Source organism: Vespula pensylvanica, chromosome 9 (assembly GCF_014466175.1).
Source record: "Vespula pensylvanica isolate Volc-1 chromosome 9, ASM1446617v1, whole genome shotgun sequence".
NCBI classification, from domain to species: domain Eukaryota; kingdom Metazoa; phylum Arthropoda; class Insecta; order Hymenoptera; family Vespidae; genus Vespula; species Vespula pensylvanica.
In genome coordinates this window covers 7,378,351-7,403,807 of record NC_057693.1, presented here as the reverse complement: position 1 = coordinate 7,403,807, position 25,457 = coordinate 7,378,351, and the positions used below count along the sequence as shown (strand labels likewise).

The 25,457-nt window shown below is 26.9% G+C and overlaps 9 protein-coding genes across 20 annotated transcripts; 3 read left to right on the top strand and 6 right to left on the bottom strand.

Moving 5' to 3' along the window:
- Nucleotides 1-744: 744 nt before the first annotated feature.
- On the bottom strand, nt 745-20,997 carry LOC122632165 (phospholipase A1-like). The gene is made up of 5 exons (XM_043818705.1): nt 20,984-20,997; nt 1,867-1,994; nt 1,350-1,663; nt 1,184-1,277; nt 745-963 (listed from the first exon to the last, which is right to left on the bottom strand). The coding sequence occupies exons 2-5, from the start codon at nt 1,986-1,988 to the stop codon at nt 819-821; spliced, it is 675 nt and encodes a 224-aa protein (XP_043674640.1). The 5' UTR covers nt 1,989-1,994; nt 20,984-20,997; the 3' UTR covers nt 745-818.
- On the bottom strand, nt 2,493-6,183 carry LOC122632162 (phospholipase A1). Its single transcript, XM_043818702.1, has 8 exons — nt 6,032-6,183; nt 5,808-5,889; nt 5,219-5,381; nt 5,000-5,127; nt 4,594-4,913; nt 4,363-4,456; nt 2,716-4,169; nt 2,493-2,628 (listed from the first exon to the last, which is right to left on the bottom strand). The coding sequence occupies exons 1-7, from the start codon at nt 6,108-6,110 to the stop codon at nt 4,025-4,027; spliced, it is 1,011 nt and encodes a 336-aa protein (XP_043674637.1). The 5' UTR covers nt 6,111-6,183; the 3' UTR covers nt 2,493-2,628; nt 2,716-4,024.
- Nucleotides 7,085-9,346, bottom strand: LOC122632163 (probable phospholipase A1 magnifin). Its single transcript, XM_043818703.1, has 7 exons — nt 9,199-9,346; nt 8,974-9,064; nt 8,522-8,687; nt 8,293-8,420; nt 7,886-8,205; nt 7,645-7,735; nt 7,085-7,396 (listed from the first exon to the last, which is right to left on the bottom strand). The coding sequence occupies exons 1-7, from the start codon at nt 9,263-9,265 to the stop codon at nt 7,252-7,254; spliced, it is 1,008 nt and encodes a 335-aa protein (XP_043674638.1). The 5' UTR covers nt 9,266-9,346; the 3' UTR covers nt 7,085-7,251.
- On the bottom strand, nt 10,195-11,671 carry LOC122632164 (DNA excision repair protein ERCC-1). Its single transcript, XM_043818704.1, has 5 exons — nt 11,456-11,671; nt 11,311-11,378; nt 11,037-11,231; nt 10,752-10,937; nt 10,195-10,647 (listed from the first exon to the last, which is right to left on the bottom strand). Exons 1-5 carry the CDS (start codon nt 11,529-11,531, stop codon nt 10,444-10,446), a joined length of 729 nt encoding a protein of 242 aa, XP_043674639.1. The 5' UTR covers nt 11,532-11,671; the 3' UTR covers nt 10,195-10,443.
- Nucleotides 11,754-16,480, top strand: LOC122632158 (exonuclease 3'-5' domain-containing protein 2). Of its 2 annotated transcripts, none has more exons than XM_043818688.1 (7): nt 11,754-12,392; nt 12,708-12,849; nt 12,918-13,217; nt 13,300-13,424; nt 13,561-13,994; nt 14,103-14,455; nt 14,531-16,480. In XM_043818688.1, exons 1-7 carry the CDS (start codon nt 12,157-12,159, stop codon nt 14,729-14,731), a joined length of 1,791 nt encoding a protein of 596 aa, XP_043674623.1. In that variant the 5' UTR covers nt 11,754-12,156; the 3' UTR covers nt 14,732-16,480. The 2 variants fall into 2 exon arrangements, with proteins under 2 accessions (XP_043674623.1, XP_043674624.1); XM_043818689.1 differs by having other exon boundaries at nt 11,931-11,950; nt 12,731-12,849.
- Nucleotides 15,109-15,636, bottom strand: LOC122632166 (mitochondrial import inner membrane translocase subunit Tim16-like). Its single transcript, XM_043818706.1, has one exon. It carries the CDS (start codon nt 15,634-15,636, stop codon nt 15,238-15,240), a length of 399 nt encoding a protein of 132 aa, XP_043674641.1. The 3' UTR covers nt 15,109-15,237.
- On the top strand, nt 16,216-19,925 carry LOC122632157 (protein PF14_0175-like). Of its 2 annotated transcripts, none has more exons than XM_043818686.1 (2): nt 16,216-16,352; nt 16,814-19,925. In XM_043818686.1, exon 2 carries the CDS (start codon nt 16,864-16,866, stop codon nt 19,639-19,641), a length of 2,778 nt encoding a protein of 925 aa, XP_043674621.1. In that variant the 5' UTR covers nt 16,216-16,352; nt 16,814-16,863; the 3' UTR covers nt 19,642-19,925. The 2 variants fall into 2 exon arrangements, with proteins under 2 accessions (XP_043674621.1, XP_043674620.1); XM_043818685.1 differs by having other exon boundaries at nt 16,342-16,480.
- On the bottom strand, nt 19,762-22,201 carry LOC122632161 (beta-1,4-galactosyltransferase 7). The gene is made up of 5 exons (XM_043818700.1): nt 21,549-22,201; nt 21,217-21,431; nt 20,902-21,125; nt 20,631-20,777; nt 19,762-20,532 (listed from the first exon to the last, which is right to left on the bottom strand). The coding sequence occupies exons 1-5, from the start codon at nt 21,649-21,651 to the stop codon at nt 20,175-20,177; spliced, it is 1,047 nt and encodes a 348-aa protein (XP_043674635.1). The 5' UTR covers nt 21,652-22,201; the 3' UTR covers nt 19,762-20,174.
- Nucleotides 22,202-22,212: 11 nt separating this feature from the next.
- On the top strand, nt 22,213-25,363 carry LOC122632159 (protein cereblon). Of its 10 annotated transcripts, none has more exons than XM_043818695.1 (8): nt 22,213-22,322; nt 22,805-22,892; nt 23,213-23,286; nt 23,353-23,688; nt 23,793-24,045; nt 24,127-24,272; nt 24,363-24,559; nt 24,641-25,363. In XM_043818695.1, the coding sequence occupies exons 2-8, from the start codon at nt 22,838-22,840 to the stop codon at nt 24,822-24,824; spliced, it is 1,245 nt and encodes a 414-aa protein (XP_043674630.1). In that variant the 5' UTR covers nt 22,213-22,322; nt 22,805-22,837; the 3' UTR covers nt 24,825-25,363. The 10 variants fall into 10 exon arrangements, with proteins under 10 accessions (XP_043674630.1, XP_043674626.1, XP_043674634.1 ...); XM_043818691.1 differs by having other exon boundaries at nt 23,174-23,286; XM_043818699.1 differs by having other exon boundaries at nt 22,304-22,322; nt 23,415-23,688.
- Nucleotides 25,364-25,457: the final 94 nt, after the last annotated feature.

Here is a 25,457-nt window from a genome sequence, read left to right as displayed (position 1 = left end):
CTCTATTTCTATTTTTATCTTTTAATATCAAAAGTATTTAAAAGAATATACTTTGTACAATGTCTACTTCATATTATTATAAATTGTAAAAATACATAATTATTTATGTCACTCTCTATATATTTTTATAGAAATTTAAAACTTAAATTAATTATATATATATATATAAGTATTTGTATTTTATTCATACCTTATAATGTAAAAAGCTGTAATATATTATAATATAATTAATTTCTACACACAACATTCTACTTAATACCTCTTAAAACCATCGTGAAAAAAGTTATTTGAAAAGATCGGAGAAATAAAGTCAATATTAGTTTATTACAAGTATTAATTCCGTCTTTTTCTTTCTCGTTTTAATAATTAAAACAAAAATTATATCACACAATGTAATTTTTCTTATATACTAAACAACATTTATAATTATATTTTGTACATAAAATTAGAAGTAACGAAGTAACTTTGCGTTTTACTATCTAAGTTATTATTTTCGTTTATCATTTTCATTATATTTTTCAAGGATACATTAAGAAAATTTATTGATTTTCCTGAATCATCGTGGTGTATTTACTAAATATTATTATAAAAGCATTTATGACAAATATTACGTATATGCATATTTTAAAATAACACATATATGAAAAATATACAGAATATAAATATATCTCTTAAATATATAAGTAATGTATTTAACTTTGTCCAAAATCTTGCACGTATTTCTTTTTTGATCATAAAAATATGGAAATTTTATTAATATTTATTTATTTATTCTTCAATAATACATGTATATAGTTTTATAGTAACATTTTTTAAAATTAAAGTACTGTGCCATTGTTATTGCAATAAGGAGCATCGCGTTTAGTTGGTACATAAAATTTGCCTCTACCAGGATAATTATTTGCATTTAATCCAACACAAACGCACTTGTCCTTTGTGCAGGTCGAAATAGATTGCGAGCGACTAAAAATAAAAGGATTTTTTAATATATTGTCATATAAAATAATAATAATAATAATAATAATAATAATAAATAGTAATATATATATATATATTTTTTTTTTTTCAATATATTTTTCAATATATTTTTTATCTGGAAATTTACCGCATAGTAATCATTTTAGGTTCATTTCGTAACAGAACCAACATAAAAAAATTCAGAATATTAATGAAAACAACATACTCTTTCCACGGTATTCCAATTAAACAACATTCACGATTTATGCACTCGGTAAAGTATAGTACAGCTTTCGTATGAGAGCAGGATGCATCGACTAAAGTAAAAATTATTAAATAATTATTAGTAAAACTCTTTAGTTTAGAAAGACTATAATGTAATATATACATACCATTGCAACCGGGTTGAAAAATTCCATTATTCATATAGAAATCAATTGTACCAAGAGTTCTCTCTGTTCCTAATGGGACTGATGAATGTATAATTTGAACATAACGTGCATCTGTCTCACAGATTCTTTGCGAACAACTATTCAAATTGAAAAATGGCCCAGCAGGATCGAGCCCGACAATTTGATAATATTTTCCTATTAATTTTTGAAGTGCTTTCCCTGCAAAACCTGCAACCTGTGCGCCCAAACTGTGCCCAATCAATAGTATATTTGCAAGCGGTATTTTATATTCTTCTACGAGTATCTTAGTAAAACTATAGAAAGAAATGAAAGAAAAAAAATAAATAGAAGAATGTTTTTATAAACTGTAGTCGTTTGTTATAATTGTGATGGGGGCGAGGTCTGACGAGGAAATCTACTACAATAGAATAAAATATTATTAAAATTAATAATATATGCATAATAAATAAAAATAAAGTTAAAATAAAAAAAAAAAATAAAGTTTTTCTCTACTTACTTAGCGACATATCGTCCAACTTCACGTGTATTTTCAACAGCCTTGAAATATCCAGCGTACTCGAGAAGTGAAGCTCCACCATTACAAGCACCCTTCTTCCAATCGATCGAGAATACGGACATATTCTACTTAAAATAATAATTAAGTTATTGATCTATAATACTTCCTTTCTCGTAGTAAATGTTATTAATAATCATACTTTTTATAATTATGAAATCTTACTTTATCTAACAATTTATCGGACATATCCTTGTAATTTGTATTATTTGCAGATGAAAGGAAACCATGTATAAGGAATACAATTTTATCTGATAGTTCAGATTTTAGATATACTCTGTTATTCGTTAGATTATCTAGCGAAAGAAAAGAACCTTCGCGGTTGTTTCTAAAAAATATATAATTTTTAGTTAATAGTCGAGTAATATCCGTTAAAAAATGTATCAATATTTATTTTTATTTCACGCTTTAATAATGATGGTAAAAGAAAAACGAAAAAGAAACGAAGAAGAATATTGATCGATTGGACGATCAACTGAAAAAGAAATAAGCATTACGTTTTTTATTTAAATAATCATCAATATCGCGTACGTACAGAATAAAAGTAATAAATAATCATTTTTCATTACTGTGTGTAGAGAATAAACGAAATCGTGTCAACGCCAAAATAACAATCTGGAAACACGTTATTTTTTGATGGAATAAACGACGAAATTGAGTCTGATATCACCGATTTACCTACAAATATTATATATCTTCATTTTCCTTAAATTTTAAATATTATTTAAATCTACTAAAGTAAAATTAAATTCAAACAAAACAAGTTAGGTTTATAAGTCACAAGAAAATTACCATCCGCACAGTAATAATGCAACACCTGCACAAAACATATAAATAATATCAAGTACTTTGAATTCATTTTTTCCGATTTTAACTGTCCGAAGAATCGAAAATAAAGTTTTTGGTGAATTAACAATACTAACAGTACGAGTGAGCATTCTATTACTATTTATACTATTTAAACGCATTATAAGTTCAAATATTACCATTTAGATAAGGCATACTTGGTCAAATAAATTACAATTTCGTACATCCGGAAATGTATAGGCACGTGTATAAACGTCAAAAAACTGTCAAAATGTTTATCATCAATAATTTATGTTTTCCTTGTAAACTCATTTCCTTACAGAGCTACTTCCTTGTGAACTAAACATTTCTTAGAATACATTATAAGGTTTAAGACAAAGCTTTATCTTTATATAATTATAACATAAATATTCCTGATATCAGAAAGATAATTCAATTGGAGAAATAAATAAACAAACGTGCGATAAATGTAAAAGCTATTGTTATTGTTTATATCTTTCGAAGATACTTTGAAAACGTTTATCTATCATTACTGTGTATTTATCAAATATCATCGTAAAAATATTTATGATAATCATATATGCATATCTCAAGGTAAATGGATTGACGTACATATACAGAATATCTAATATATTCATATGCACTTTAAATAAATAACAATAAATACAAATAAATATAAAAATATATATATAAAACACAGATATATAAGCAACATATTTAAGGATACTCCATTTTTTGAACTCCCACACCTATTTATCTTTCATTTATAAAAATAATGTATATAAATACTTGCTAGATATTAAATACTGTCCCGAAAAGAATATGAAACATTTTAGAAATGACTTCGGCACGTAAAAACAATAAAAAAGGTTCATATAAAGATATTTGATTTTGTATTCGACTTTTAATTGAGATTATGTGAAATCCAAGAGTTGATACTCTTCGTGAAAAAATTAAACAAAATTTCTAACAAATCCAAGCAAAATCTGAACGTACGAAAAAATAAAATAATCATTGACAATATGTTTACAGGCATTTATTCAAAAGCAAGAAAGCAGTTTCAACTTAAGCAGATAGAAACATTAAATTCACTACAACTAAAAAGCAATATCAAATAGGCTATATGTTTATATAATTTTTTTTTTATTTTTTAAATTTGCTAAGATCATCCATTATATACTGTGCAATTATTTGGGACGACATTCTGCATGTACGATTATTTGTTAAATGGTAATTTATTCATTTCACCATTAACAAATGCATTTCGGTCAATGGAAATTACTTTTTTATATTATTAAATTATCTTCCCCTTGTTATTGCAAAAAGGAGCAGTACTTTCAACCGGTACATAAAATGAACCTCTATTAGGATACTTCTTTGCGTTTAATCCAACGCAAACGCACTCCTGTTTTGTGCACGACGAAATAGGCTGCGAACTCCTAAAGATCAAATAAATTTTTAATATACTTTGTTACATAAAACAATAATAATTATTATTATAATTATAATATATGTATATATCCCAATCGTATATTTTTTATTAGAGAATTAAATGTATAGTGATAATTTTAAACTCATTTCTTAACAGAATAAACATAAAAAAAAATCATAATATTAAAGAATATAAAATACTTTGACTTCGGTATCCCAATTAAACAACATTCGTGTTTTATGCACTCAGCCATGTATATCACGGCTCTCGAATGAGAACAAACTTCTGAGAAAACTGCAAAAATAAAGATTTAAGAATTATTTGTAAAACTCCATTATAATTATATAACAAAGTAGACAATATAATTAACTAAATATTTTCTTTGCATTCTCATCTCTATCCAAAAAAGCCATAATTTAATATATACGTACATCTACCGCAACCAGGTTGATTTTTTCCGTTATTCATGTAGAAATCGACGGTACCAAGGGTTCTCTCGGTTCCTAAATGGTTTGATGTATGTATAATTTGAACATATTCTGCATCTGTCTCGCAGAGTCTTTCGGAACATTTATTTGAACTGAACGAAGGCCCAGCAGGATCAAGCCCAATAATTTCAGAATATTTTCCTAATTTTATCTCTTGAGCCTTTTTGCCTGCAAAACCTGAAACATGTGCTCCTAAACTATGTCCAATTAATCGTATATTTGCCATCGAGATTTTATATTGTTTTACGAGTTTCTGGGTAATCCTATAGATAAAAACAAATAAAAGAAATATATATATATAATGTATAATTAAACGATAAAGTTATGTAGTATGTTTCCTATTACTTACGTAGCGATATATTGTCCAACTAAGCGTGTATTACTAGCAGCAATAGGGTAATATAAATACTTTAAACCTGCAGCTTCATTAGTACAAGCAGCCGTCTGCCAATCGATTGAGATAACCATATAGTTATCCTTAAAATTATAATAAATTTATTAATCTTGGATATTTTGTTTCTCTTAATAAGTGTTTTAATGATCATATTTTTACATCATAAAATCTTACTTTATCTACCAAAGCTTTTGATAAATTTATGAAATTTGTTTCACTTGCAGATGAAGTAAAACCATGTGTAATGAATACAACTGGACGAGTTATGGTTTTTTTCTTAAATTCAGGATGATTCTGTAATGTCTGTAATGTATAAAGATCACGATTTCGGTTTTCCCTAAAAATACATATTTGCTCAGTGATAATTGAATAACATTTTTGAATAAAAATTTCTATTCTATTCTTTTTGGGCAATAATAATGACTTTAGGGAAAAAAACTTTAGGGGAAAAAAAAAGTTATTGACTGATTAATTAATCAACTAAAAGAAAATACTATTACATTTTTTATTTAAATAATCATAAATATTACGTACGTATCTAGATTAAAACAAATACGACACATGTTCAAGGCGGCAATTCCATAAAGACCCAAAAAGAATAGCATTTGTTGGAGACAATTAATATGAAGAAAAATTTATAAGAAAAGAATTTAAAAATTCAGTAAAAAATAAATTTAAGTATCTAGATGTGCACAATTTTCCGAACTGTTTATGCTAGATACACACACATACACATATATATAAATAATTATTTGATCATTACCTTGTTTCAATAATCATCGAAACCGTATCAGAATTAAAAGGACATTTGGGTCCTCTATCTAATTCGTAAGATAACGGATCACCTGCAAACATTAAGGATCATTGTATGAAAATAATCTACTTATTGTTAAATTTTATATATATATATATATATATATAAATTCCTAAGTAAAATTAAACGTTTAAATACGATCAAATAATTGTATAAAATACAAGATAGCTTACCATGTCCATAGCAATAATTTAGCACTTGCACAAAATACACGAATAATAATAAATACTTTAAATTCATATTTTCTTTCATGATTTTTGTTTCGTGTAGAAACGTACACAAATTTACCCAGAATTAAGAATATTAAATAGACAGTGCGAACTATCTATTCTATTAATATATATACTGTTTAGGTGCATTATAAACTAAATATTATTATTGAGATAAAACGTACTCAGTTCACGCATTTCTATAAAATATTAGTAATTCTTTACTTCTACACATATATTTTGTGCATGCATAAACAACAAACCTATTCATATTTTTATTGGCAATAATTTCTTTTCTTTTTCCAAGTAACTTTTTCACGAAGTCACATTTTCGTGAGTTCAAAACCTTTGAAAACTTTTTATTAGTTAAGCCTATCTAAAACAAATATTTCATATTTCCACGACTACAATATAAGTATTTGTGATATTACAAAAGTAATTCAATTTTGAAAATAAATACACGTATATGCGACAAATGAATACAAAGATTCCTTTCATTTCAAATAGATTAATTTTAAATTTATTTGCAATTTGTTTTCTAGCGGAGTCGACGACATAATTTGACCAGTAGACTCTTCTGTATTCGAATCAATAGGGTGACGGAAGTATTCAAAAAATGGAATTTTTGTGTAGCAGTAAAGTCACGTTTTTGATATAAAACTTTATTCGTTTCCGCTTAGTTGTCATAATTACGCCATACATTGTTATCTTCATATTATATTTTTATGATGTGAATTTTTTCAGTCAAATAGAAGACAGTATTCGTTATAAGAATTTATATGTACTACAAATTCGTGATAGAAACAGGCATTTGCACCTAAAAGACATTCTGTTCGCATGTTTGGATATTAGGATATTCAGATAATGATTGTTCAGTTATGGGATCTACTATATTTCATGATCGAAAATATGGAACAATAATGATAATGTAAATTCTATTAGATTCCAATCTATTATCTATACTCAATTTTATTAACAAATGATTATTTTTTGAACAAAATCAAACAGAGTATATGTTCATATAATTTTTTTTTTATTTTTTAAATTTGCTACGGTCATCCAGTACATATTTTCCAATTATATTTGGAAACATTCTACATATACGATTATTTATTAAATCTTCATTCATTCATTTCATCATTAACAAATGCATTTCGGTTAATGGAAATTTTTTTTTTATATTATTAAATTATCTTCCCCTTGTTATTGCAAAAAGGAGCAGTACTTTCAACCGGTACATAAAATGAACCTCTACTAGGATACTTCTTTGCGTTTAATCCAACGCAAACGCACTCCTGTTTTGTGCACGACGAAATAGGCTGCGAACTCCTAAAAATCAAATAAATTTTTAATATACTTTGTTACATAAAACAATAATAATTATTATTATAATTATATAATATGTATATATAATATGTATATATATAATATTATTATAATTATATAATATTATATATATGTATATATCCCAATCGTATATTTTTTATTAGAGAATTAAATGTATAGTGATAATTTTAAACTCATTTCTTAACAGAATAAACATAAAAAAAATCATAGTATTAAAGAATATAAAATACTTTGAGTGCCGTATCCCAATGAAACAACATTCGTGTTTTATGGACTCAGCCATGTATATCACGGCTTTCGAATGAGAGCAAACGTCTACCGCTGAAATAGCAAAAGTAAAAATTATTAAAGAATTATTAAAAAAGTAAAACTCTATAATCATTTAACAAAGCGGACAATATAATTGACTAAATATTTTGTATATAAATTCTCATCTTCATTCAAAAAAGCCATAATTTAATATGTACATACGTATACTACAATCGGGTTGATTAGTTCCGTTATTCATGTAGAAATCGACGGTACCAATGGTTTTCTCTATTCCGAAATACTTTGATGTATGTATAATTTGAACATAATCTGCATCTGTCTCGCAGAGTCTTTCAGGACATTTATTTGAACTGAACGAAGGCCCAGCAGGATCAAGCCCAATAATTTCAGGATATTTTCCGAATTGAAAACTTTGAAATTCTTTCCCTGCAAAACCTGCAATATGTGCGCCCAAACTATGCCCTATCAGTCGTACCTTTGCTACCGACAATTTATGTTCTTGTATAAGTCTCTTGCTAAAACTGTAGGAATAAATGAAGAAAAAAATATTATATATATATATATGTATGTATACTTATTAATATTAATATATATGTTCTGTTTCTTACTGAGCAATATATTTTCCAACTATGCGTGTATTTTTTACGGATTGAAAGTAACCGAAGCACTGTTTATAAATAGGTTGTTTAGTACAAGCGCCATCCTTCCAATCGATCGAGATGACCATATACTTATCCTTAAAACAATAATTAATTTATTAGTCAAGAATAATTCTTTTCTCATAATCATACTTTTAATAATTTCAATAATCATAATTTTTACATTATGAATTCTTACTTTTTTTATCAAAGCTCTTGTCACATCCAGGAAGTTTGTTTGATTTGGACATGAAAGGAAACCATGTATAAGGAATATAACCGAATTTGACGATATATCAGATTTTTTAAATATTTCGACATTCGTTAAATTCTGTTGTGTAAGAACAATACCATTCGGGATTTCCCTAAAAATATATAATCGTTAGTTTATAGTTATGTAACGTCTTTCAAAAAATTTCCATTCTATTGTACATATCTACATTTATCTTGTGCTTTAATAATAACGCTTAAAACAGAAAAAGAGAAAATTTGATAAAAGATGGATTTAAGGAAACCAAAGTCCTAATAAAAGAGAAAAGAATCATTGATTCTAAATGACTGGGAACGAAAAACTACGGTACTTATCCTAGGAACTGTTTATGCTAAATAAGTCTATATAGGTATAAAATAAAAATAATAAATAATCATTACCTAGTAAAAAGAATAAATGAAATCGCCTCAGGAGTCAAGGAACAATTTGGAAGCAGGCCTCTATCTAATTCATTTGATAACGATAGATCATCTACGAACATTATGAATCTTTATAGTTTTAAAGTAATCTATTTACTTTATTAAATTGTATGTATAAACTTTATAAGTAAAATTAAAAATTCAATCATGTTCTCAATTAGTTTTATAAAATATAAAATAGTTTACCATCTGCGTAGCAATAATGTGACATTTGTAGAAAACAAACAAATAATAACAAATATTTTATATTCATCTTTTTCGATTATTATTTCCAATAGAAACGAATACAAACTTATCTCGGATTAAAAATATTGACAGTGAGACAAGTACTCTATTACTGTATATATACTATTCAGATGCATTATAAATCGAATATTAAGATAAGACATACTCGATTTATATATTCGTATAAAATATTATAATTATTGATATTTAATAAATATTATGTAACAACAGAATTTTTTACATCCTGATATATGTTAGATACGTTCATAAACGAAAAACTATCCATATTTTTATTGGCAATAATTTCTTTTTTTCATAAAGTCACTTCCTTGCTAAATCTCTTTTTCGTGAATTCAAAATCGTTTTGAATCTTTTATTAACAAAACGTGTCTAGACCAAAAGTTTTATCTCTTAGCTATTATAAGGTAAGTATTTTTAATATTACAAAAATAATTTAATTTGAAAAATAAATACGCGCATATCCAACAAATGTATATAAGTAATCCCTTTCATTTCAAATTGATTTTAATTGCTTTTCGCTTTTTTGAAGCGTTGGCGCCATAATTTGTACAGTAGAATCTTTCATATCAGAACCAATAGGAAGACAGAAATATTCGAATAATAGGATTTTCAGATAACGCATGATCACGTTTCCAATATTAAACTTCATTCATTTCCGCTTAGTTATTATAGTCACGTCGTACATTATTATGTTTATATTACTTTTTTATGATCAAAATTCTTTCAGTCAAAGTTTTAAAAGGTGATATTATCGGTATTATTTTATGTGTCTTACATAACAAAAGAAGGCATCTGTTGCTAAGAGACACATTATTTGGATAATGGAAAAAATAGAACATTCATATATTAGGATATACAGATGCAGAAGGTCCTGGTATATTTCATAATTTATTGGTAATGTCGAATATTTTTTTGAAACAATGATGGTAATAAAAATTCTATAAGATTCGGGGTAATTTTTACTTTATTTCTTTCAGTATTTTTGATTATTTTTGTAAAACTATATCCACATGTCTTCTTAAATAAATCTTATACATCATTTTGAACTAAATTCATTTGTTTTTAACATTATCTTGCTAATTTATAAAACATTATAAAAAATATCTAATATATAAAACATCTAATATATAAAAACACTTATATTAATAGTAATAATAAATATTCTTAATAAATATGTATTAAACGTTATTTTCCTGTTTTCTCCACTTTTAAAAATGGTTCATGTAATACTTTATGTAATCGTTCTGCTTTTAAAAAACTAAATCCAGGACATAAAGCTAAAGTATCAGTTGATGCATTTGCTATATCTTTTAATGTGCCAAATGTTGACAAAAGCGTAGTTGCATCTGTTTTGTTAACAGACCTAACTGTGGTAAAAGCATTAATCAACTGTAAAAATAAAAATAGAAAGAAAATAATGATACGTTTATATTATATGCTGGTATGTGAAATATAATATATTAAAAAATCAAAAAAACTTAATCTGTATTTACTTTCTGATAAGGAGCGGTTCCACTACGGTCCATTATTATATCAGGTGGTTTGTTCTCATAAATTTTATAAGTTTCTATAATTTTTCCCGCATCCTCTGCACTCCAAGCTAACATTAATGTTAAATCAGCAAGAATACATATCCTTGTTAAATGTTTTAATGCGTGATGTGGATCAGCAACATCTACCTACATATTCCAAAAATAAATTATTAATAGTATCTCATACCAATTTGTAAATACAGAAACAAGTAGATAAAGTATAAAGAAGAAAAGGATATTCATTACCTGAACCAAAAGTACTCGAAGATTGTACGCGTTGCCTAATAATTTAAGACGATCGTGAATATAATCTGGATTCAATTGATGATATCTTACTGATAAAAAAAGAGCGCATGTAGTCTTCCCCATCACATAATCTGGTACGATATCAGAATATTCCCAAGGTATATTGATTATAAATTTCAACAAAGGATTCCCTTTCTGCAAATGTATATAATCTTTCATTATGAATCAATTAATAACGATCTGTAAATATAATAAATATCATACATGATCTTACTTGTTTCGGACTAACAAGTAGAGTATTAATTCGTACATTAATCTTCTTTGTCGATGGTCCTGGATTTTCTGTGAAAAAATAATGAAAAAGACGAATGTCTAAACCGAGATATTGTTTAGAAAAATAGAAAAAAGTACAATTTTACCAGGACATTCGTCAGGTTTTATTTGTTTGGATGAAAAAGAATTTTGACTATTAGTACCCTCTCTTTTATTGCTCATTGTTAAACAAGAATATGGAGTAAAGATCTCGGTAGAATATAATCCTAATTTATTTCAACAGATGCAAGAAAAACTAAAATACTTTATTTATCAAAAATGGACCTCCTTGTCTCATTAGGGCACACAAGCGCCACAATGTATATCTACGACCGATAAAGTAAACTCTTTATCAGTGGAATAATGAAAAATTTTAACCAGTCGTACGTGTACCCGTAGCCGCGTATGTACTGTAGCATTTGCTATGGGGAACCTTGAACCTTGTTCGGTTAATTAACACAAACATGTATTAATTCGTATCGTGATCTAATTTTTTTTTTTTTCGTGAATATTCGAAGATTTTCGTTTCTGCTAAATATATGAAACGGTATTTTCAAGATACACAAGTTTTTCTGTTATCAATAGTCACGTATTCATTAATGGTATTGTAAATGTAATTGTAATTAATTGAACCGGTTTTTAGTTGCATATTTATTATAATATTGTTAATTTATTATTATTTAGTAACTACGTCCGCGTTATTTCTTAATCCATAAATTATTTATACTCCATGTATATTGAAACGAATAATTGTATATTATTGAATAGAGTTTTAATATTAAGTTTATATTAATTCGGTACTTAATTAATGCTTCAAATACGAAAAAATATGTTTCTTGTTTGCGTAACTGTGGGGCTCGTCCTCTTAGCTTCGAAGTATCGTAATAACGTGCTTCGAGGTGTCAAAAAAATATATTCCAGTATAAAACGTAGAAATAATAAGTCGAACAATAATGATAAAAAAGAAATTAAAATTGAATTAAGTCAAATTATATTAGCTGACTCTTTAGAAAAAAGCGATTACGCTGTACAACGTATTTGTTGGTAAGTATAAATTACTGTATAAATATCTATAACCTTCAAATGGCACTATACATTTTTTTCCCCAACCTTTCCTTATTTCACTGAATAGTTCTATATCTTGTTTGTTTATATTGTTAGCTTTCGAAATCTCATTCAAACGTTTTTTTTCTCTCCAAATATTTATTAGTTATAATTGAAATAATATTATAAATATTAGTTTGTTATCTTTTTATTATATTATTATTATTATTATTATTATTATTATTATTATTATTATTATATAATATAAGATTATTATTATTATATAATATAATAAAATATAAAATTTTTGCGCAGCAATTTGTCTGATGGTATATTAGGTTTTGATTGTGAATGGGTAAACGAAGGTCCCGTGTCTTTACTCCAACTTGCTACACATAATGGAGTATGTGCCTTATTTCGTATTAATAAAATTGGATTCATTCCTCCAAAATTACAGGTATTTATATAATTATCTTGAAATAATAAAACAAATAATATTATAAATATATATAAATCTTTTTTTAGGAATTGCTGGCTAGTAAACGTATACTTAAGGTTGGTGTAGCACCATTTGAAGATGGACAGAAAATAATAAAAGATCATGGATGTGCAGTTTTAGGCACTCTTGATTTAAGAAAATTAGCAGAGAGCTTTCAACTTCCTACTCCTAAAAGTTTGGCAGCAATGTGTCTAGAATATCTTGGTACAAAAATAGAGAAATTAATAGAAGTGAGATGTGGTGATTGGGATGCGGACACTCTTTCTGACGATCAAGTAGCTTATGCTGCTTGTGATGCCATGGCATCAGCTCTTATTTATCATCAGGTAAATATATCTTTTTATATATATTTTATACAAATTATAAACAATCGATAAATTATAATTACATTTTTTATTTATCTAACAGATAATGCGAGAAGCTAAAGAAAAATTATCATTAGTGGAGAGATTTGTAATATATTTATGGAAAATTTGGTTTAAAGATGATGCCATGAAATTTCATGGTTTACCTGCGGGATTAATCGATATGAGGTGTGTACATTTTATTTTCTCAAAAGCAAAAATATTAATTCAAAACAAAATATTATATACAAATATTGCTTTATTTATTTATTTTAAAAATATTAGTTTATTTATTAAAAATATTTATTGATAATATATGTTGAAGGTTCAAGGGTCACAGAACAAATATAACTTACAATAATAATAACAATAATATCAATAATAAATATCACAAGAATGTTATAAATACTATTGTAACTAAAGAAGGATTACATTTAAATACAAATATACATGAAAGTAACATACCTATAAGGAAAAAACCATTATATCATAATTGCTATTTACAAGCACCAGATGGAGATATATTGTGTACATGTGACCGTAAAAAAGCAGAGTGGTATATAAAGAAAAATTTAGCAGATGTTGTTGAAGAACAACCCTTCACAGTAAGATTGAAATTTGAACCATCAGGACGTGCATTGGGAGAAGTTGGTCAATATTATACACAAGTTAAAATTAATCAATGTGTTGTTTGTGGTGCTTCAGAAAACTTTATTCGAAAAAATGTAGTACCTAGAGAATATCGTAAATATTTTCCATGTAAGTTATCATCTAGTACAAAAATGTACATTTGTACAAACTTATTATATATAAATAAATATATCAATAATATGTAACAACCTATTTATATACAAAAAATTTTTCTAGTGGTAATGAAAGCTCATCAATCTCACGATGTATTATTATTATGTCCAACATGTCATGAGAATAGCAAAAGTCACGATCTGCAGCTCAGAAGAAAGCTTGCAGAAATGTGCAATGCACCTTTAGCAGGTCCACTTACTCATACAAATTGGAGGAGACTACATTGTGCTATTAAAGCTTTGCGTAACGAACCAATGTTACCACCTCAACGACAACAAGAACTTACAAATATTATCTTAGAATATGCAGGACAACAAGAAATTACTCCAAATCTGCTCAATTTATTAGATGAAGAATTGAAAAATGCTCTATCTTCATCGCTTAATCAATCAAAACAACAACCACATGGCTTAAAAGTACATTTTCTTCTTTCTTTACTAAAAATAAAAATTCATAAAACAAACTTAATATTACATAATATATAATTATAGGTAGTTCAATGGTTTGAAGGAAAAGAAGGCGGTCTTGTAGAATTGGAAAGAATTTGGAGAGAACATTTCCTGGCCACCATGAAGCCACAATATTTACCAAATCTGTGGTCAGTAAGGCATAACCAAGAACGACTAACTATTCGTCAAACACAAAACAGAATAGATCCCCAAGATGCAAAGGTAGCAGGATTAATATATTAAGGTTTTACAAATGTACCTGAAAGTATTCGTATAAGAGCGAGTACTTATATCCAAAAGACTATCAAGAAAGCAATATATCTCTTGAATATAAATTATTTCATAGAAAGTTCTAAATACTGTTTAACTATAAATAGGTAGAATTTTACTTTTTTAATGCTCACTAAATTTAACGATGGTGTATTTTTATGAAAAACACCATGATTTTTGAAGTATTTGTATATTCATAAATTATTTATATAGATATCCATAAAAAAATAAGGCTTTCATTAAAAAGTATTCATGTATGTATCATGTAAAATAGAATAACCTTTTATAATTTCAATATAAACGATTACAATTATTTAAAAGGTAATATCTTTTGCATGACAAACAAAAAATAAGTAGTACTATGTTTATCCATTTCAAATAATTGCAGAGTTTGTAGTATTTATTAATAGTACTATATAGCATATTATGTACAGTTTCCTAGAATTCAGCAGAAGAATTTATACTTATAGGTAAGTATACTAGAACGTTTTAGAAGCTTCTTGCTTAGTTGAATTTATATTTGGAGGTGGTGGTTGATATTTCATTTCTTCGTCGATGCGTTCTTTTGCTCTGACGACTTTAGATTGTAAATAAAATGACCCACCTTTGGATCTGTCATTTGCCTCCATCAAATATTTATAATTTTGTTCAATTAACTCCGTTTGATCGGGTCGTTCTACGTTAAGAATACGTAGCGCCTCGTTTAAAGTCATGCCTGTACGTAGGTTAGTGGCTGCATGTCGTGCACCTTTTTCACCTCCACCTGCTCTGCGTGCAGCCTCTTGACTTGCTGCTAATTCTTGACGTATCGCACGTGCAAAAGCTTTACCGATAACTTGCGTTCCAGTTATAATAATTTGTATTAAATATTTAGCCATCGTCTCTCTGCATGCAACTAATTACAAAACTGACTCAATCCTAAAAGTCAAACCATTTCCCCTAGAATTAGTGGCGCTGCTTACATATGATACCGGAAGCACGTGTTTCGAGTCAAGAAAAAAGATTACTAGAGAAATTTGTGAAACGAAGAACATTGAAAATGTGATCATCGATATTTTTTAAGTAAGAAATTTAAATTTAATTTGTAGCTAGCATGTTTCTCTATTATAACTATCAAATATATGTATTTACATTCGGTATATCCGCTTTGAAATGAACAAAGCAGGAAAAGAAACAATTGAATATCGCGTTAACGTTATTATATTTATATATACGAAGTCGAGAAAGGTACAAATTGTAAAATCATACAAATAAATTTACAATAAGGAGTAGCCAATTGGCAATAAAATAATTCATATGAAATCGAAAATTTATATTATATTTCGCGTCGTAAATCGATAAAGTTTCGAGTATATCGCGTTTTGTTATCGATAGTAAGCTTGTACAGACTATCGATAAATTATCGAAATCTAACGTTACCCCTCGTTTAACGATACTCGGTGATATATAATTTGCGCGTTGAATTTTCAAGTTCCTTAACCTTTTGAATTAATTATAAAAATCGTTAAACAGTATTATTCAATCATTATTAATAAATAGAGATCCTAAACACTCTATTTTTATCGAACATATATAATAATAAGATTTCAGACCTGTGAGTATATCTAAGTGTTCACTTTGTTGGTAGCTTCTCTTTTATGTCAACATAATTGACTGCCGACTGGATACGCGTCCTATGTTAAGATAAAACTTGTTGAATAATTTATACGATTAAATAATCATGTAAGTTTCACTATTACAACCAAATATAATAATAGATTTGTTACTTTATCGATAAATGATCTCACGTGTCACGTAATGTTTATTATTCGTTTGATATAGTTGGATTAAATATCTGTAAATGAGTTTCTGTATACAAAATTTAATTACATATAGTTTTTTAATAATATATCATTTGTTTGATTATTATATTACTAGAAAAAATTCTACACACACAAAAGAAAAAGGACTCAATAGTTTATAATGATTCGGTAATGATTTATCTCTGTGTGTGTATGTATGTATATATATAATTTTTTCTAAAATATTAAATGTTTATTTAAATATTCTTTATAGGCTATTCGCAAATAAATCTTCAAATCAACTATATTTTTGGATGAATAAAAATGCCTGGTTGTGCAGCAGTAGGCTGCAATAATCGCAGTGAGAAAGGTTATATTATGAAATGTTTTCCTCGTGATCCCAAATTAAGAAAGATTTGGCAAGAGCGTGTAGCTAGGGCGGATTGGAAGCCTTCAAATAATTCTTTTCTTTGTCATGTACATTTTGAACCACAAGAATGGTCAATTACAGAAAGTGGTAGAATTAGGTTAAAAAAAAATGCTATACCTTCTATTTTCACTATAACATCAACTAGAAAGTCTCCAAAAAAACGTAAGAAATTAATTCATACAAAGAAAGAGGATTGTCAAAGTAGTCGAAACATGGAATATCTTGAAGTAGATACAGAATGTTCATCAACTGGGAATATTGAAGGAAAAGATTCAGATTTTGAAGACATAGATGAAATTTCTCAATCTTTGACATTTGAAACTCCTGATAATGTTTATCAAATGACCAAAATGAGAAATAATTATGATGATCATATGCAACATCATGTAGCTGCTAACAATGCTCGAGATGAAAATATGATTCTAGTCTCGGATGAATATAGTACAGAAAGAGATCATTTTCTGAAAAAAAATAATACTGTGACACATACAAATAAAAGTGATGAAATAAGTGGCAATAGTAATGGCAATCGAGGCCTTGCTTTAAACAATAGTGAAAGTTTATATATGAGAACAGAAATTAAATCTGAAAATACAAGTAAATTTGAAGATAATTATGACGATATAGAAGAAAAATTGAAACAAATCTGTGATGGAAGAAACATGAATGATGAAGATTATTTAGAAAATAATCGAATTAATTGCATTACCAAAAAACAAAATGACACAGAAAGAAATGCAGAAATAAGTTTAAGCGATATTAATAATAAAATTCTATCAGTGACTGAAATGGATTACAAAGAACCTATAAAGCATGAAATAGGTGATATTCTTATCGATAATAGAGAAAATGTTGAAATTATCTTTGGTACTGAAAGTGGAGATGAAAAGATGGATACTTCTCAGTCTGTTTCATGCATTAGTAATTCATTTACAAATCCTCATGAAATTGCAGATTCTGTATTAAATATGGATGGTATTCTTTGTATCAAAGAAGAGAAAAAAGCCTATAATGAAGACATTGAGGAAAATTTTGGTAAGGATGAAGTACATGTTATACCAAATATGAGAGCAGCGATGAAACGTAAAAGGAGAACTAGAGAAGAGATAATGAAGTCCATAAAAAAATCAATTGGTAGTACATCCGAGCAAGACATCAACTTTACACACAACAGTGATATTTCGGATAACAACACAGAGAAACAGACGGGGATTGATATGAAAGCTAATAACAAAAGAAATATAAAAGCTAATAGTAATCATGCACAAATAGAAAGAACAGAATTTACGATCAAAATAAGCGGTGATCCTGATAATGTATGTGATATTGTCCAAGAGCTAACAGCACAAGATAATGCAAATAATTTTCAAGAAGTTCATAATTCTTGTGAAAAGCATAATCATAGAACTGTGGTTACATCTGTTATAAAGCTGAAAGATTATCCTATAAATCTACATAATGTTGCAAAAGAATTATGTAACAGTCATGAAGATTTTACAATAAAAAATAAAGATTGCTTTTTACAAAAAAACCCTGCATACACTAATAATACTGAAACAATTAATTTGAAAATAGAATCAGTTAGTGGTACACAGAAAAATAATCTTTCCACAAATTCTACACAATTAGATAAAAAGATGTTTAATTTTTATAATAGTTCTCAAACAATTAATTATAGTAATAAAATGGAACAATTAGGAAACTTAACTGCACATGACATATCTTGTGATTATGAGTTGCTGCAACAGAGATCAAAAATGCAAGAAAAAGTCATTCAGAAATTAACTAATCGATTAATTGTATTTAAAGAAATGGAAAATAATTTAAGGAAACAAAGTAAATTGCTACACACTAAGACAAAAGAGGTTGAAATGTTAACAAATAAACTAAATACAAGAGCATTATCTACACTGTCATTAATTAATAATAAAAAAAGTTTAGAATCAAAACAGAGATTAATTGAAGATTTATCAAATAGAGTGAATTATTTGGAAGTAGTAAATAAAAAATTAATGAAAACTATGACGTTAGAATCTCAGCAAAAAAGAAAGTTAGAAGGACACATTAAACAAAAAGATGAGCAGATAAAAGAATTGAATTGGAAATTAGAAAAAGCATCTAAATATCTTGAAAGGGCAGAAAAAAATACAAACACTTATAGAAGAAAGATGTTAAATATGCAGACAATTATGAAGAGAAAAAAGTTATTAGATGAAAAAATGAGTTGGTTCAATGAATTATTAATAGATAGTAGTAAAGGAGAATTTTCAGAAAAAATTTTGAAAACAGCTGTTGCAATTAGGAAAGATTGTGGAAAGGATGGCTATATCAAATTAATTGACTATGGTTTTCCCTTACCTTCATTAACAGCTTTAAAAAAATTTCTTAATACAAATTTGTTAGAAGGACAAAGCAATGATGAAACAAATCAAGATATTTTAAATAAAAAGGAACAATTAATAAAAGATGTACAATGTTTAAATAATGAAACAGAAATAGATACAAAAGATTCTGGTATACTAGAATCAGATAATAAACCAACAGATTTAAATACTACAGAAACAATAACTGGAACAGTCCAAGATATTTTTAATGAAAATAATGATGGTGATGACTTTACTTCACATGAACTTAAGAAACATTTTATGGAACAATTGAGTGTTGTCATGTAGCCATATATGTATTCAATCAATCATTTTTCCTTTTTTTTACTCATTGCAGATTTAGATATATGGAGATATAGGTTTTAATATTTGAACACTTTGTTCCTTGTCATTGTACAATAACCATTAAGCATTTGTGAGTATTATTTATTGTAAAATGCGATCATGAGAATAATTTTAGATGTAAATAATGTGTACAAACAGTATAAAATTTACATGTTATATCGCCTGTATGATAAATATGCATTTGATTAGTGAATCTTAGTTAATTAAATTGATACTCTCAAAGATCATTTGTTGTATGTTATATTATTGTATCCCTTGTATAAAACATGTAAGTTATAGTTAACTGGTCTGAACGTTTGATACATGAAAAGAAACTTTTTGATTAAAATTTTCTGATTAAAAATTAAATAAAAACGTTTCTTCTTCTGCATGGACAAAACTTCATCATACTCTAAAGATACAAATTATCAAAAACACAGTGTTCTATGTAATTGTAATGGGTTTTGTAATTTCTTTTTAGTACAATAATAATATAGTTACAATGCTGTATCTGATTTACCTTTGTTTTTATTATTATTATTATTATTATTATTATTATTATTATTATTATCGTTGTTAATATTATTATTAATTATCTTTTTTTTCTCTTTTGGTTTTGCATCTTTTGCAACACTAGTTTTATCACATTCACACCAAGGTGTACTAGACTTGTCACACATCAAGGAGATATTGAGTACGGTCAATGATGTGTTCGCAATTGTCATTTTAATTCTATTTATTATTTTATATGAGATATTACTTAAACCAGTTTCTCTATCTCGTTTTCTAGTAACTTCCCGCTGATTGTAACACTTCATCATATCACGCTTTCTATGATTTCTATCATGAATATGTCTGAAATAGCAACATAATACCATTTATCACTGAGGTCTAAGTTTTATACATATCGAAGATTCAAAATTTTATCATTTGTAATATCATATTGAACATACTTAAATGTATTATGCGTTCCTGTAGATATATTTTGAGGCCGAGTAATACTTAAGCCGGCTTCCTTTAATCTGACATAAAATTCATCATCCTCAAGACCCCAACCCCAGTACTTATTTGACATACCATTAACTTGCATGTAATGCTCTCTAAAAAAACATTAATTTTTAAAAATTCTACATTATTTTTCAATAATAAATTTTTCAATGTATTTTCTGTATTTTTCAATAATAAATTTTCATCAAATAATGAAGTTACCTAATGTATAATTACCTTTTAATAAGTAATATACCACCAACAAATGTGGAATAATGATACCTAGGATGCAAATCTGGAGATGATATATGATAAGGACCTTTACTAGGATATATATATAATAATTCGTCATTTAATGGCAGTAAATCAACATCATGCATGGCTATATAATGGAAGTCTTTACTAGTTTCAAGAAAACCAACATTAATGAGGGAAGCTCGATTAAATCTGTATCTGTCGAACTGTAACATATGAAATTGTTCTAAAACAATAGTTCTAAAATGATTCTTTAACACAAAGTTTAAATATTTCAATTTTATTAAAATGATGTACCTGATTTAATATAAATATATGATAGTTTATATTCTGCTTATCTAAAAACTCTTGCATGTGTATTGCAAATGTTAATAACTCATCAAAACGATCTCTAAATGGTACAAGAATAGCTAACTTGTACTTGGATCTTTCAGACTTTTTATGCAATTTGGTATTTTGTTTATGAGCATTGTATTGCTTCATCAAAATATCATTCTCACATTTACATTCATCTATAATTTTTATGAAATAGATTAATTTTTCTTGTTTATATAGTATATATATATATATATATATATATATATATATATATCATATATTAAATATTTATTAATGAGTAATATATTTACCAATATTAATGGGAACAATACTTATCAAACAGGACATGATGAAGGTAACAAAGATACAAATAAGAATATATCTGAACTTGAAGCTCCTCCATACAGCTTCCATAATAAGTCAGATATATTTTAACTTCATTTATAACCGAAGTATCTATTCCTTAATTCATTGCAATATTTTACAATGTACAATGACACATTTTTTGTACCCTTCGATCGATGAATATTTAATTAATTGAATCATAAGATCTCGAATATTTCGTAAAATTCGCTCATTATTTCGTTATCCATAAAATTTGTTTATTATCTTTCGATTCGATAGTATCAGTTCCATTTTTCAGATAAAAATGTGTTCGTTCGTGAAAATAATTCCTGAGAGTATATACGTTTACTTCTCTATTTTATGTTTTCCTTTTTGAAACATTTCTGTCGTCTGGTAAATTAAATTTTTTGATAAATAATTGCTTGACGTACACCACCTGTTCCAATGCTCGATCATCCGACAAGTGTTGTTTGTATTTTATACGAATTTTTTCATTTATACGATACGTATTATTGTTATTTGTTCTTCTTGTGATCAATCCATTCATTATTAATGCACAGTGATACACGTTTTAATTAATAAAAATCATTCCCGCCGTTTTGTCGTAGATCTTACGATGATTGAACACACCGACTTACTGGCCACGGCCATATTGTGCTAAATAACCTAAACAATCTATTTATACCTAGAAAGTCAACCTCCTTACGTGTTATGAAATAATGAATTGTGTCATTTCAAATGTAAATATTTGATCTGTTATTTCTTTAAAGCGTCTATTACAAGGAATATTTGACATTAACGAAACGCGATCTTATTTTTACATGATCAATATTCTTCAAAAATCGATTGACGTCTATAAATGAAAAATTCTGATTGGCGTAATCAAGTGTTTACTTATTTCTATAAAATATACGATTTTCTCTGCGTATTCGCATAACACCAATGTCAACTATTTTCATTCTTATCCATATATACAATATAGTTTAGTATATCATATGTATATTAAACTCTTTACACAACTTGATTACATTAGTGGAATATTTCTCCTGTCACCTAACAAGTACTTCCAAATATTTTCCCGTTGAATGCAGCTGAAGTAAATGATAATATGTAAACACATACATAACCTTTCTATTAAATTTCATTAAATTTTCACTTTTTTCGATAAAAGAATACCTATTGTCTAATATTTCATTGTTTTACTTCTTTTCATTTTCTATAGCTTCTGTTCTAAGCGATATAATCGGCGAATACAATGGATCTTGCAGGCACAGAAAGTTCCAGTGATTCGGACGATTTTCAAATATTGGGTATATTATTTTTTAAAATCTTTAATATTGATAATTTATAATTACATATGTATATATATATATATGTATATGTGCATAATTTACTTATGATTATTAATTAAATTTTCCAAATTCGCAGACAAATAATGCTTTAATAATTTATTCTTAATTTTTTTTATTATTGTTTATCTTATGTTGATTGGTTTTAATTGAAATTGCAAATAATGATATACATCTGTCATATTCTTCATACAATTAGATATTATATCAAATAATAAATATATTCGTCTAATAACTTTTAGATCATAACTTTGCTCATGTTCTGCAATTTCTTCATCCAGAAAATAATGAAACCGAAGAAGCAACAATACCTTCTGAGAGTACTTTTGACTTGGCCCTTCCAACCACACATTCTGTAAGTTGTTTTTTTTTTGTTTTTCTTTTTAAAAGAAACAGTATATTATTATTTGTATGATAATAGTATTTAGGAAATAATCTAAAAGAATTAAGAGGAAGAACATTACTAGATGATGGAATTCACAGGAATTTACCATTGTTAGTTAAACATTCTATTATTTTATTTCCTGGACAAACATTACCAATGAAATCAGAAAGTATAGAAGTTATTAGAATGTTACAAAATTGCATTCAAAAAGATCATATATTTGGTGTCATATGTGTAAACAATGGTAAGATGGTACATGTAGGTACAACAGCTGAAGTATATGAATATTATGATGGAGATCTAATGGCAGGAAGTTTTCGACTAAAAGCTAAGGGTAGACAGCGATTCAAAATATTACGTGTTATAATGAAGGTTTGTGAAGTTACATTAATAATGATATTTCATCTATATGTGATACTTATATAGGATAAAATGATATTCAAACATATTAATATATATATATTCATATATATTAGGGTTATGACATGTTTTCTGCAAATGTTAAAATATTACCAGAAGTTACTTTGAACCATCCATTCTTGGATTATCGTTTAGCCTCATTAGATCATTTACGAGTACAACCAACTAATGAACAAGAATTGAAACAGCAAGACTTTGTAGAGAAAGTAGATTCTGTGATAACTCCATGGCCATCTTGGGTATATAAACAGTATGATCCTGTAAGATTATCTTCGAAAATACGGCATCATTTACAATTTCTTGAAAAACGTTAGTATTTTTAATTAAGTAATCAGTTTCAATTGTTTGGAAATATAATTTTTTTTTTTAAATGTATTAATACTTTTGTAGGAGGTGGTAACATACCCAAAGATCCAATTGAATTATCATTTTGGGTTGCACAAAATGTATTAGTTGATGATGATGAAAGAATTGATTTATTAAATTATGACTGTGCTATTGCAAGGTTACAAAGAGAAATAAAATTTCTTATTGAGGTAATATAATAAAATTTATATGTACATATATAAAACACAGAAAATATGCTCATATGAACTAATATGTGAAAGAGGACTTCTATTTTTTAGGATAGATCTTTTGTTTGTATACATTGTGATAATTTTATTGCTCATCAATCAAATATGTTCCCAATGAGTACAGAAGGCCTTCAAAGTACGTATTGTAATGGCTATGGTGTTATATTTGAAACAATAACTGTCTACCATGCAGAAGGATTAAAGCTTAATATGGATACATCTTCAACGGATTACAGTTGGTTTCCAGGGTAAGAAAATAAATATTTAACATAATTTTTTTTTGTTAAAGATTATGGGATTATTTATAAATAATTTATTTGTTTTTATAGATACGCCTGGACAACAGCAAGTTGCAATAATTGTTATTCTCATATGGGTTGGAAATTTACAGCAGTAAAAAATAATTTGAAACCTAAAGCTTTTTGGGGTTTATCTCGTAGAGCTTTAAAAAATAAAACAAATAAGAAAGCAGATGATACAACAGAAACTGATGCCAATCCAATTGGCAATTGAGAAAATTTTTTATATTTCATACAAATCATTGATACTATAGCTGAATTATCATTGCAGTAAAACTTATTGCTTAGTTGTGTTAATATATCTTAAGATGAAATTAATAAGAATCCTGAAGAATGTAAAGGATAGAATGCATTTTGACAGAATGCTATTAACAATTGTCTCTGTGCATAAGTATGTATACACGTCACGTTTAGTAGAGACTTAGTATAATAGAGTGTACATATTATGGATAAATTCCAAAATAGATCATGGTTTTGCCATTATACCATTCGGATTAATCGTTATATGTATATGAAAAGTAATCTCTTTATTACTTTTCATAACTAATATATAGATAATGAATTATAATGGTCTTTTCACATTGATATTCTACAAATACATACAAGATTGTATAATACCATATTATTTCCTAAATATACAAAATTCCAATCTGTGTATACAAGATAATGGGTGGTGATATATCATATATATAGAATAAGATATTTTGTTATTTATATATTAAGAAATAAATAAAATCAAATTTAATGTCACAATATTGTGAGTAGTTTTTTTTTATAAATGAAATACACTTTACATGTAGAAAATGTAATATTTATAATTTTACTACATGTAATATTAATAAATCTT

Bases quoted from the DNA above. Each gene is read 5' to 3' on its own strand.
- LOC122632165 (XM_043818705.1), bottom strand. From the start codon at position 1,988: ATGTCCGTATTCTCGATCGATTGGAAGAAGGGTGCTTGTAATGGTGGA. The intron at 1,664-1,866 runs GTAAGTAGAGAA...TTCTTTCTATAG, and splicing joins GTTGGACGATATGTCGCTAA to TTTTACTAAGATACTCGTAG. The intron at 1,278-1,349 runs GTATGTATATAT...TAATTTTTACTT, and splicing joins TTTTCAACCCGGTTGCAATG to TAGTCGATGCATCCTGCTCT.
- LOC122632162 (XM_043818702.1), bottom strand. From the start codon at position 6,110: ATGAAAGAAAATATGAATTTAAAGTATTTATTATTATTCGTGTATTTT. The intron at 5,890-6,031 runs GTAAGCTATCTT...TAATGTTTGCAG, and splicing joins AAATTATTGCTATGGACATG to GTGATCCGTTATCTTACGAA. The intron at 4,914-4,999 runs GTAAGTAATAGG...TTTTATCTATAG, and splicing joins GTTGGACAATATATCGCTAC to GATTACCCAGAAACTCGTAA.
- LOC122632163 (XM_043818703.1), bottom strand. From the start codon at position 9,265: ATGAATATAAAATATTTGTTATTATTTGTTTGTTTTCTACAAATGTCA. The intron at 9,065-9,198 runs GTAAACTATTTT...TAATGTTCGTAG, and splicing joins ACATTATTGCTACGCAGATG to ATGATCTATCGTTATCAAAT. The intron at 7,736-7,885 runs GTATGTACATAT...TTGCTATTTCAG, and splicing joins TCAACCCGATTGTAGTATAC to CGGTAGACGTTTGCTCTCAT.
- LOC122632164 (XM_043818704.1), bottom strand. From the start codon at position 11,531: ATGAGCAATAAAAGAGAGGGTACTAATAGTCAAAATTCTTTTTCATCC. The intron at 11,379-11,455 runs GTAAAATTGTAC...ATTTTTTCACAG, and splicing joins AAAACCTGACGAATGTCCTG to AAAATCCAGGACCATCGACA. The intron at 10,938-11,036 runs GTAATGAATATC...TGGAATATGTAG, and splicing joins TTCGAGTACTTTTGGTTCAG to GTAGATGTTGCTGATCCACA.
- LOC122632158 (XM_043818688.1), top strand. From the start codon at position 12,157: ATGCTTCAAATACGAAAAAATATGTTTCTTGTTTGCGTAACTGTGGGG. The intron at 12,393-12,707 runs GTAAGTATAAAT...ATTTTTGCGCAG, and splicing joins GCTGTACAACGTATTTGTTG to CAATTTGTCTGATGGTATAT. The intron at 12,850-12,917 runs GTATTTATATAA...ATCTTTTTTTAG, and splicing joins TCATTCCTCCAAAATTACAG to GAATTGCTGGCTAGTAAACG.
- LOC122632166 (XM_043818706.1), bottom strand. From the start codon at position 15,636: ATGGCTAAATATTTAATACAAATTATTATAACTGGAACGCAAGTTATC.
- LOC122632157 (XM_043818686.1), top strand. From the start codon at position 16,864: ATGCCTGGTTGTGCAGCAGTAGGCTGCAATAATCGCAGTGAGAAAGGT.
- LOC122632161 (XM_043818700.1), bottom strand. From the start codon at position 21,651: ATGGAAGCTGTATGGAGGAGCTTCAAGTTCAGATATATTCTTATTTGT. The intron at 21,432-21,548 runs GTAAATATATTA...TAAAAATTATAG, and splicing joins TATTGTTCCCATTAATATTG to ATGAATGTAAATGTGAGAAT. The intron at 21,126-21,216 runs GTACATCATTTT...CATATGTTACAG, and splicing joins ATATATTTATATTAAATCAG to TTCGACAGATACAGATTTAA.
- LOC122632159 (XM_043818691.1), top strand. From the start codon at position 22,838: ATGGATCTTGCAGGCACAGAAAGTTCCAGTGATTCGGACGATTTTCAA. The intron at 22,893-23,173 runs GTATATTATTTT...AATAACTTTTAG, and splicing joins GGACGATTTTCAAATATTGG to ATCATAACTTTGCTCATGTT. The intron at 24,046-24,126 runs GTTAGTATTTTT...ATACTTTTGTAG, and splicing joins TTTACAATTTCTTGAAAAAC to GAGGTGGTAACATACCCAAA.